At 42.5% G+C, this 11,772-nt stretch overlaps 1 protein-coding gene across 4 annotated transcripts in view; it reads right to left on the bottom strand.

Annotated features, from left to right (window-relative positions):
- The window catches only part of raph1a (Ras association (RalGDS/AF-6) and pleckstrin homology domains 1a), a 71,044-nt gene that overhangs the window by 6,026 nt on the left and 53,246 nt on the right, over nucleotides 1-11,772 (bottom strand). For all 4 annotated transcript variants that reach the window (XM_032567151.1, XM_032567154.1, XM_032567152.1 and 1 more), the window contains 10 exons: nucleotides 10,154-10,231; nucleotides 8,569-8,643; nucleotides 8,028-8,112; nucleotides 4,745-4,866; nucleotides 4,604-4,669; nucleotides 4,355-4,498; nucleotides 4,161-4,271; nucleotides 3,849-3,947; nucleotides 3,323-3,443; nucleotides 2,831-2,961 (listed from right to left, as the gene is read on the bottom strand). In XM_032567151.1, coding sequence (XP_032423042.1) covers nucleotides 2,831-2,961; nucleotides 3,323-3,443; nucleotides 3,849-3,947; nucleotides 4,161-4,271; nucleotides 4,355-4,498; nucleotides 4,604-4,669; nucleotides 4,745-4,866; nucleotides 8,028-8,112; nucleotides 8,569-8,643; nucleotides 10,154-10,231 — 1,032 coding nt within the window. The remainder of the gene's footprint in view (nucleotides 1-2,830; nucleotides 2,962-3,322; nucleotides 3,444-3,848; nucleotides 3,948-4,160; nucleotides 4,272-4,354; nucleotides 4,499-4,603; nucleotides 4,670-4,744; nucleotides 4,867-8,027; nucleotides 8,113-8,568; nucleotides 8,644-10,153; nucleotides 10,232-11,772) is intronic.

Below are 11,772 nucleotides of genomic sequence, written 5' to 3'. Positions count from 1 at the left end.
TAACTACAAAAGTTTCATGCAAATACACTCTGTTATAAAACTATTTTCATTGTCACAATTATCTTTATCTTTCAAATGACAAAAAAACCAAATATAAGCCACTCAGGCAGATGAGAACAACTCTAAAAACACAAATTCTGCAATTCTTTCATATCTGGAGAGTCAGATAACATTGAACAAACTGTATGAAATACCTTAAATTTACATGAGTTTAAAAATATCTTTGCCTCAAGAACATTTTAAACAGGAGTTATAAGTAATGCAAAGTTGTCTGTTATTAAATCTTAAAACAAGTTAATTTTGCTCTTGTCATTTACAATATCTTTCAGAAAGTAATAGTTTGTGTCACATCTACAGGTTCATAACATCAACAGTAATAACCAAATCTTACTCAAGAGTTTAATAAAAATAAGTGCCATAAATCCAAGTGCATAAATGTTCTTTTGGCTCTTCACTGTTGATAGTGACAGATGTTATCGTTCAAAATACTCAATTTCATGTCCTCAACTCTCAGTGCCCCACTCTTACGTGCCAGGCAAACATTCGCAAATTCTTGCTTCTTCTCAGGGCAAAATGTTCTCCACCATTTTCATAACACAGTCTTTGATAAAAGTATCTTCAGTAAAAGGTTTGCCATGTTTAGCTATTAACATGGCCACTTCGTAGCTTGCTTTGGTGGTATTTTCTTTTGACTCAGGCCTGCGTGAAGAATCGCTGTTGTGATGCCAGTGCAGCTTGGAGCTGCTTCACTTTTTCAGCACGGTCACTCCCTGTTAGCTTGTTGTATGTGTTAGCATGTTTAGTCTGGTAGTGTCTCTTTACGTTGAAATCCTTAAACAAGGCAACCGTCTCACAAATTAGACAAGCACAATTGCCTTGATTTTCAGTGAAGAAGTATTGTAATTCTCATCTCTCTTGAAAGCGGCGGCCCTCACTGTTAACTTGTTTTCTTCGCAGTGGCCATGGCAGAAATGAGCGGAGAGGGGTTCGCTGCACGAAGGCAGACTGATAGTATTAAAGTGGTACTGCCACCATTTGGTGAAAGGAGGAATTACAGTTTCAAGTTTTATGATTTATTTATTCTGTTTCACAGTGCAGGCGGGCCATAAATAATACATTATAAGACTGAAGCATGAAGTATGCAGATTTCATGAAGTATGAAATCTGACCGCGGGCCATGATTGGCCCCCGGGCCGGACTTTGGACATGCCTGCCTTAAAGATAACAATTGTGTGCTTAAAGATTATTTGATCAATCAAATCAATTGTTTAATTATTATCTGTTTACTGATAATTACATGAATTTGTCCCTCCAGGTTTTTGCGATTCCACAATTGTGGAAATTCACGCAAATCAACCAGTCCCTGCATTTTTTACATGCTAATTGATCATTTTGAATCCATTGCATTTTTCTGCAAAAATGGTCAAATCCATGGTTCAAGCGAGGCTAACTCCCACCTGCAGGTGGCAGTATTTCTTACTTCTACTACACTGCTAGCTTAGCTGTACTTAATGTCAAGTTATAGTCTGGGTGGGATTGATGTGGCGATTAACAAGTCACATTTAATGTCATACATAAGCACAAATATTTCAAAATTCCTTGCAGATATTTCTAAATTAGCACTGCAAAATCTGTGATTATGACTGCAAAAAATAAATCTAAATTACAAAGTGAAAAGATGCGCAATATTTCATTTTAAGAAGTACTTATTGAATGCAGACACAGCTTTGACCCTTTGAGACTGTTCATGATCCTAATAAGGCCCACAATCAAAATGAGTTTGACTCTTTCTGCAGGTCTAGAGGCAGACTGTTGCCCTCTGCTCTCTGTCCTTCTTTCCCTTTAAAATTGTAGAATTTTTATAAGAAAATTTTACAAAACTCAAGACTGTTTTTTTCTTTTCATTAAAATATTGCATGTTTAGTTTATTTGCTTAACAATTCAAAGTTTTAAAAATTGCAATAACATTTTTGCAGGTGTTAATTAGATAGAACTCATTTTTTGGCCCTTTGATGTGAAAAAGTTTGGACAGCCCTGATTTAAGAGACAGGAGATGTTCTGAAAACAGATCCTGTTTCAGCAAGAGGAGCCGTAAAGAACAACAAGCGAATACAGGAAGTGAGGACGGAGCAGAGGACATGCTGAACTCTGTTCAGCTGGGCCATCACTCCCCCGGTCCCATTCCAAACACATCCTGCCATCAAACAAACGTCTGCTGTGGAAAACGGCCAACTGCTGGCGTTTCCTGAGAACAGATCTGGACGCTGGTGTTTCACTGAAGCATCTGGAAGTAGAGAAGCCGTGCAGCAACACGCTCATTATCCATGTGGGAATGCAGTGAGGCCGGCACACTGAGCTGGCTTTAGTCCCATGGTGCATCTGTTCAGCTGGGATATGATGCTCTGGTTTTTAATATGGGAATTCTGACAGTAAAAAATTCTTCCCTATACACCCTCTGTAGTATGGCACCTTTTATAATATTCTTAATATAGTATTTGTAAATAATGACTCTTTATTTCTGCCTCTTCCTTTATTTATTTGCAGATTTCCCATAATTCCCAGTTTGCTGCTTTAGTTCGTCTTCACTTCAAACACAAATGCCAAACAGACAGGCTGTTAAAGACTTCGCATGCTTGTTACATCACTTCCTGTCTAACCTCCACTGCCTCCTCCTCCCCCCACACAGAGAGGAACCATCATTCGTCCTTTCACCTTTAAACGCTGCTAGAAAAGCAGAAAAGGAATTGTGGGAAGAGAATAAAAATGATGGCCAAAGATGATTTTGTGTGTGTGTGTGTGTGTGTGTGTGTGTGGGTGGGTGTGTTCACACCTCTCCTTGCGTTCCTCTCCTCCAGGCGTCAGAGAAGATGGAGCTGACCACACTCTGGGAGCGGGTGTGTCCAGATGACGTCAGCTCTGACACGCCGCTGTCTGATTGACTGGAGTGGTTGGACTGCGACTCTGCAGGGTTCACCAGGAGGTCAGAGGTTGAGTCGACAGCAGCGTTATGAGGTCATGATGCTCAGCGTGGCTTACTGGGACTAAACCAGTCGTTTCAAACTGCATTCCTCAGGGGCCAGACTGCTGCCACTTTTACATTTGTCCCCTTACAAGCTTGAATCAAACTACTCTTCTTCATCAACATGCAGTCAGGCTCTTAAGAGCTCTGAGGGAGTCTTCCCAAAGGATCAATAAAGTACAAGTCTAAGTCTAAGTCTAAGTCTAACACTGGAGCCAGGTGTGCTGAAGCACACAGACACCTGAAGTAGCAGGACAGCGACGCTGAGGACTGGAGTTTGAGACTGAAAGATTTGAGACAGACCTGGGAGGCTGGAAGAGCTGGAGCCAGACTTGATGGAAGAAGAAGAGAGGGAAGACCAATCGTAGGCGGCCTCTGTCCTCCTCATGGCCTCCTGGAAGTTGATGTACAGCTGCTTCCCGTACTGACAAACACACACACGCAAACACACATGTACAGCTTAGAGCCACCTCACTCTCCTGTCCAACGCTGCTTCAGCTCACTGAGAGTTGTGGATGTTTCTTCTACAGAGTCCTATTAAGCTTTTCAGCCCTGCTGAGATGTGGACTTTGACTAGGCCGTTGCAGCTGCTTGATTCTTTTTGTTTTCAGCCATTCCAGAATTGAATGGATGTGAAAGAAGGAAGTGGAAAGATCTGACCAAGTGAACTGGGCCCAGTAAAAACAGAGTTACCGCATATAATATAGCTATAAGGTCAACTTGTTGCTAGGTAACAGGTGGATGGCTTCCCAGGTGACTGTCGTCTCCAGTCTGTAATCTAGCTTAGAGACGCAGCACATAGGTGTTACATCTGTAATCCAAACAGTACCTTTGCAATGCGAATACTGTTGATCCATTGTTGGAGAGTTCTGATGTCATCACAGCACAGGTACTTTATATACTGAGACTTCTTCTGGATCTGGGGGTGCTAAACACACACACACACACACACACACCTACAATTTCAAACACCCATCTGTGTGTAATTAAATGTGGTTCACTTAGTTGTAAAGCTGCTAATATAAATTTAAATAATAATACAATTCATTAAACAGGTCTGTATTACTACTTTAACTTTGGAGTGTAAAGACAGTTTTTGACCAGTAGGTGGCAGCTGTAGACCATGACTTGAACGTTTTACCTTCAGCACCATGCAGAAGTCAGTGGGAGCCTTGTACTTGCTCTTGTAGTCATGACCCAGGTAAACATTGACGTGATCCAGCTGGAGGAAACACACCAGGTCCCTGGACGTCTGAAAATGGGCCAAACAGAGAGCTTCAGCTTTACTACACACACACAGATGGTCCCTCCACCCGGCCTCCATCCGTCACACACCTTGGCCTTGCCCTTTGGGACGTAGTAGATCCCAGATGCTCTGAGCAGGAAGTAGCGTTTCTTCCATGACTTTTTGCCGTCCTCTTTCAGCCACAGCACTCCCTCCATCTCAGGGACAGACACCGAACTGCCTCCGAAACACTCCTGAGATGCAAATCGAAATTTTTGCTGTCAGTCTAATGTTTCGGTCTAAAGATTTGCAGGTGAGAAAACATGGGAGTGTATCTGAAGAAAGCCGAACTAACCCACCTCTAGCAGAGCTTCTTTGTTCCTCTCTGCCATCTCACATGTCTCCTTCCGCCCCAGTAAGTAGTTCTGCAGCAGACGGGAAGCATGTGAGAAAAGAGGAGCAGGTTTCCAGATGTGGACAGATGTTTGTGTTCTGTTTACCTGTGGGTTTTTGAACAGGGCGTACTTCTCGATGCGCTCGGTGAACATGAGGCGGTTCTGGCTGTCTCTGGTCCAGTTCAGCAGGTTCTCCACCAGGTTCTCGTGATCCTCGAAGATCCGTTCTGCATTCAGGGACACGCATCAGGACATGAAAATCAGAAAAACAGATTATTACATTTTTTTTTTCTAATTTGCACAAGATTACAAGATTAGCATCAAATAGACACGCAATATGATTTAAAAACCCTATCATGATGTAAGCATTTCACATCAGTCTGTATTGATAATTAACGATTAGTTTTTTGTTTCAAATATCCAAAATACTGCCAAACTGGTGATGTGATCTGTTCGCTTTTATTCCCCAGGCTAAGCATTGTTTATTTATTGATTACAGGGTTTTTTCATTCACCAGTAACAGTGATAGCAAAGACGGGTTAAAGCACAATGGCTACACTGTATGGTCAACTTGTTCACACACAGGCAGACTGAGGTCAGGTGTCTTTTTATTCACCAGAACTCTGTAACCACTTCCTGTCTTTACTGCTCTACACACTAACAACTTCAGCAAACAATGTGACAAGTTACGGATAAAGAATCAAAAAAGTCTGGACACTTTAATTAGGATGAAACAACAGAAGTGCAAAAAAAGTATTTCCATCCGTCCGTCCGTCCCTCCATCCCTCCATCCATCAATCAACACCCTGGTCCCTAGTGGGGTCAGGAGGGCTGCTGGTCTATCTCCAGCTAACGTTCCGGGCGAGAGGCTGGGTTCACCCTGGACAGGTGGACAGTCTGTCGCAGGGAAACACAGAGACAGACAAACAACCATACACACACACACACACACTCACACCTAGAGAAAATTTAGAGAAACCAATTAACCTGACAATCATGTTTTGGACTGTGGGTGGAAGCCGGAGTACCCGGAGAGAACCCATGCATGCACAGGGAGAACATGCAGAAAGATCCTGGGCCGGGAATCGTACCCAGGACCTTCTTGCTGCAAGGCAACAGTGCTACCTACTGCAGCACTGTGCAGTATTTTAAGTTAATGAATTTTTATGTTTGTCTTTTTAAGACTTTATAGTTGGTGTTTAGGTATTGCTAATAATGTCTTCCAATAACGCATAATTACCTAGTCATATTTTCAAATTTCCCGTGAAGAGAAGCAACCATAAATCAGCAGGTGACCGAAATCAGCTGATTTCCCAATTCATCTTTCTTGACCTTCACACATGTTTATGGAGGGAACTAACACCAAAAACAAAAACTACAAAACTGGGTCAAATGAAAGCTTTATGTCAGCATTGTTCAACAGGAACAAAGTATGTAGTTTGCTCTATGTTGATCTGAATAACTCACATCACCAATGCTAACCTAGCTAGCCACAGTTTTTAGACAGCACATCTCTAACAAGTCAAACCAGGCCAAAGCCACAAAGTCCACAGCAGCAGACATGAGACCAAAACACCTTTAAAGAGACGTAATAACATCGCAACAATCCCTCATCAGATTTATAAAAGAAGGTAACAGCTTCATGGCTTCACCAAAGCTTCTGCTGCTGACTGAACTAATGATGCTAATGCTAATCCACGACCTGAATCCATTAGTCAGCAAAGGTATGTTTATTTATTTTTACACATATGGTTCTTATCTGTTCAGGGCCATATCCTGTTACTTCATTCACAGCAGAATAAGGTAAAAGTAAAAAATAGAAACATTTGTGTTTTTTGAGAAATGTACCAAACTGGAACTACATAGGCTGCTAGGAACAAACTAACGCTTTAAAGTGTTTCATTCTAAAGTGTTAATTTAGGAACAAAGTGTTTGAAAGGCAACAATGTTGAAAAGAAATAACTTCTGTAAAATAATCATATTTTTTGTGAATCCCACATCCAACACATCATGATTTGATTCAAGTTTTAAGCCCTAAACAATCCAATTAAAACGGTTAACATATTAGGATTTTAGAACCAACAGAGAAACACTTATTTCTGATATAGACCAAAAACAAATCAATGAGAGCCAGAATCCTTAAAGACCAAGACTGGATAGTCATGAATCTGAAGGCAGATAACATGAGAAGCATGAAACGGTGCTGGTTGTTTTACCACCAAGCTTGTCCAGGTTCTGGTTGTTTAGTTCCAGTCCTGGACAAAAACAAGGACACTTCACACTGACCACGAGTCACTTTGTATCCACCTGGGGAATGTTTCAAACCAAACAGAGGACTTAAAGTCATTTTCTACAGTGCACTAATAATCTGCCAAAAGAAAAGACTCCAAAAAATAATATCTAACATCATAACATCATTACTAATGATGAGATTTTATGTCCATAAAATCTCATCATTTTTTCTCATCATAAATTCTATAAAATTTCATAGAATTTTATGAAAATTCTACAGAAAACAACTGACAGTGATTTGCAGATACAAAATGGATGAAATGGAATTTTATTGGGCAAAACAAATTGGAAATGAGGAATTTGACCCAGAGCTACATGAAGCATATCTGCTGATTTACTGTTTTATATTCTCAGCTTTTTCTGGCTTTGCAAAAACAACACTGAAACCTAAAATATATAATTTAATGTTATCATGCACAGTTAAAAAGAAGATAACTGCTGCTCTTATTTCCTGCAGGGGAAATTATTACAGTTCAAAGGTCACGATCTAACAGGAAACCAGTTTAATGCCAGGGATCCAAAAGCCCCCAATTCTTCAACTCCAGATCCAACTGATTCCCTTCACTGCAGGTTTAAGCTCCGCTGATGCAGAACTGTGGCTTGTAGCCTTCATGCTCCTCCTCCTCCTGAACGCTGGCGTTCAGGAGGAGGACCAGGATGTAGGTTAGATCACACACATGGCTGGATCAGACCTACACTAACACAATCAGTGCTAAGCTAGCGCTTGTAATACAGCGTGTGCCACAGACACACATCTCAGCCCTTTAGCATAGCTCATACTGTCTGAACAGTGTGAGTCACTGCTGGAGCTTTTACCTCAGCTGCATTTACATCATGATGGAGACTAAAAGTGTCACTGGCTCAATGAAACCACTTACACAATTTAAAAAGATGAACTACCGTGCCTTCATTCTGTGTACACAAAAGCTTTTAATAATAAATATTTGTAAATACTATAAATTCGATGGTACTGCAGTGTCCCAGTTTTCGTCTGTAGCAACTGGATCAAACTCACGTGTGTGAACATTCAGTCAGCAACACGTCTGACTATATCTGTGCTTCACATGGTGAGACTTGTGTGGAAGTGAGCACTCACCCATCTGCAGCTCTGTGATGGTTTCCACCAGGGACCAGTCTGGACTGTAACCACAGTGAGATTTATCCAGCAGACTGTCCAGAACCTGAAGCACAGGAGACACAGTCAGGACCAGCAGTACTGCCACACGTCCTGGACTGACCTCAAAACAACTATGGCTTCAGATTAGGCCTGGGACTGGTATTGATAAAGACACCAAATGACTGTGAGAAAATAAAAAACAAAAAATGCAAAAAAAGAAATAAATAGTCCCATCAGTAGACCTGGGATCAAAATATTTAAGGTCAATTTACTTTTTAGATACATGAGTGTAAGACTTTTGCAGAAAAGCTTTTCATAGATGGAGATGAGGATTATGTCAATATGATATCTGGAAGGATGAACTTTGGACAAAAAGCTCCATGTTCCCACAAAAGAAAAACATTTCCCCCCCACTAAAAACAGCTATTCCTGATCTCAAACTTTATAAATTAAAAAACAAACAAACAAAAAACCACCAGTATCTGTGGTGGTTCTATTGGTGCAGGAGCAGAAGGTGTACCTGTCGGACTGTCTGTCTCTCGTCCACCATCATGGTCTTTGAGCTCTCATCTGACAGATGAACACGGATCACCAGCTGTGAAGAAGACAGGGAGCAGAGGAGGTCAGCCGTCATGTTCCCGCACATCAGAGGAGCAACGCGTCGCCCAATCAGCTCTCAGAGCTCTGACTGGGATCAGCTTCATATCACAAAACAAGAAGAGGGAGCAGCTTTCAACATGATTCCAACAAATCTTTGCTTTACTTTGATTGTTTGAGCCAAAATGTGACAGAGAAAAAGAAGCAAGTTGAGCTGAAGGAGGTCCATTTCACCAAGCCCAGTCCTCTTATTCTGCAGCATTGCCCTTTACTGAATCACATGCATGAGTGGAAGACTGCAGACTCTGCTGCAGCAGGAATCCGACTGGAGGAGGATTCAGTCAACCTCTAGTTAGCTAACACAGCTAAACAGAGGCAGTACTTCCAGCGTTGATCCTGATGGAGACCCATTCCTGATTCGGAGGTTAGAGTTGATCCCAGTTGGACCACAAGTCCAGATCTGGAAAGCTTCCTCAAATGTCTCAAATTTAAAGTATTATGTATTTTCTAGGCACATGGTGCCATTTGATAGCACAGTCAAATAATTATCCAGTTGTTATAAAATGTTGTAAATATCAAATATAACTTAAACCAGAAGGACATGCTGTTCATCTGCTGTCCTTCCTAAAGTCTGTCCCCGATGTTCCTAATGGACAGCCATGGCGTCTTTCCTGTCCTTCTTGTCCAAAAGTTTGAACCTCACCGTGAGTTTAATTACATGGCACCAATTCACAACACGTCATCTCAAGACTCCACAGGATTAATGTCAGCCTGACATATCGATTCTAAAACCAGTTGTGATTTTGTGTCTCCTCAGATAAAAGGCAGTCAGGAAGCTCATGTAAAAAACATTAACCACAATTATTAAAGTCTGCTGGAACCTGGCGGATTCTGGGACATCAGGGAGTTCAACATCAGCAGGGACAAGCCAAACACTTTCTGGACACGGTCAGACAGGACTGGAAATGACTGAGCTTTTTGACCACAATGACAATGTTGGGACGAAACACAGTGAGGCTTCAAACATAAGACTGGAAGTGAAACACAAACTCTGGCTTCATCCCGATCCAGTAGCTGAAAACAGAAACATTGCATCAAATCTCGTTTTAAGTTGTGAGCCTGAAGAAAACCTGGAGAAACTCACTGTCCAACATGATCACTTTCATCTCTGAGAGCTCTGAGCAGAATCAATGCAACAGATGATTTATTCCCAAAACACTAACACACCTACATGTGCACACACACACTGAGGAGGCTGGAGTCCCTCTGTGTGTGTATAGTAAATCCAGGTTGTTAATCCAGTCTCTTTGGGATTTTACTTGCAGTGTTCATTATGTTGAGTAGGGTGTGTGTGTGTGTGTTGACTCCAGCTGTTATGACTGGAGCTTTAAAAAGTGCAGTAACACTAACCTGACCCAGAAACCCACTCCTCCCAACACATGCACACACCAATAGAATATAAATATACACAGAGTGTGTGTGAGTGTGTGTGTGTGGAGCTGACTCACCTTCTTCACCTGTGCCTCCTTGATCTTCTCCAAAGCCACCCGGATATTCTCCGCCTTTAGCTTGGCAGCCTGTTCCTCCTACACACACACACAGATCACAGTTGAGAAAATACAAACAAACTGCTGGAAGACCTGCTCTCCTACCTGGTTCCTCCAACAGGAGCTCATTGTAATAAATTCTCTTGTTTCTACGTCACATCAAATGAAAACCGGGTGAGGTCGTTGATCGAGTTGCTCTTTGACTTTGACAGCCGGCTGAGTGGCTATGCTTCGTCCTACAGGGATGTCAGCATGCGCCCAGCCTCCCCAACCCGGTGGAGGGAAATCCTTTACAGGTTAGTCTCAGAACACACGCGCACTGGCCAGGAAGACCCAACTGTAAGGAAGCATCCCAAACGCCTCACTACCCGTTCTTCTCCTTCTGCCCCTATTCACAATCACCATCTTCACCGTCTTCTCCGAGTTTGCACGGGATTGAGATTGGATTAAAACAGCGGCTTCACCGCGATCCTGCTGAACGAGGATTATCCGAAGTGACAGCGTGTGGACCTCCGCCGGACAGCAACACCTCCAGATCCTGCTCTGCTTCTATGGCAACCAGCCGATCTGTGATGGAAAACCACCGGAGTTTGCCGACTCCCGTCTCGTCACATCCTCCCTGTCTAAGAGAGACGGAGGAGGAGACGGGAGGGAAGGAAGGTTGGCCGGGGTGGGGGGAGGGGCAATGAGCTGTTTATCTGGAGCTGCCATGCCCCTTCATCTTCCTCCTCCTCTTCCTCCCTGTCTTCAACTCTTCCAGCTGTCCTTCTCTTTGTTTTCTCACTCTCTCTGTCCAAATCAGCTCAGAGGACAAGCATGTGGCCAGCTGCCTGATGTCACATAAAACACACACCAACACACCTCCTTGTACTTCTATAAAATGTCTGGGTTATGCCTAACCCAAAAGTTTTCCCTAATCCTAACTATTACTAGTGTATTCCAAACCTTAACCTTAACCAAAACTTCATTCACATCACACCTCTAAGCCTGACCAGTAGAACTACAAAAAGTGAGGAGCAGGAAAACATCCTCCATCAACAAATAAATACTGTGAAACTGGTGCTGTATATGCAGCATATACAGTACAAGTACACAGCATCACACACCGTATCTTTACAGGGACTTTGACTTCCATTCATTTCTAGAGCCTAACATTTAGCCTTGACCTAAAGCTAACCAGTACATACTTAACACTAAACCTAAGCTCAATGCACACTTTAGTCCTACACCTAACCCCTAGCCCCAAAACAGCACTTCTTCTTATGGGGTCTGGGCTTTTGGTCCCCACAACTTGGTATGTATCAGGAAAAAGTGTGTCAAACACAAGAACACGCCCCCCCCCCCCCCCCCCCCCACACACACACTTAAGAGGATCCATACTGTGAGCGAGCAAAAGGGCAGAATGAACTCAGATGATGAGGAAGATGAGATTATCGGCCAATCTCATCAACATCTTACTTAAAGAACACAAGCACGCACACACGTGAACACACACGCACACACCCACATTAATGCTTTGTTTACTGCCCAATAGAAGACAAACTGAACAGTATGGATCCTTTTAATCAGGTGGCAAAAGG

The sequence above is a fragment of the Xiphophorus hellerii genome, chromosome 7, assembly GCF_003331165.1.
Source record: "Xiphophorus hellerii strain 12219 chromosome 7, Xiphophorus_hellerii-4.1, whole genome shotgun sequence".
In the NCBI taxonomy this organism is placed as follows: Eukaryota; Metazoa; Chordata; class Actinopteri; order Cyprinodontiformes; family Poeciliidae; genus Xiphophorus; species Xiphophorus hellerii.
This window is presented reverse-complemented; position numbering and strand designations above follow the sequence as displayed.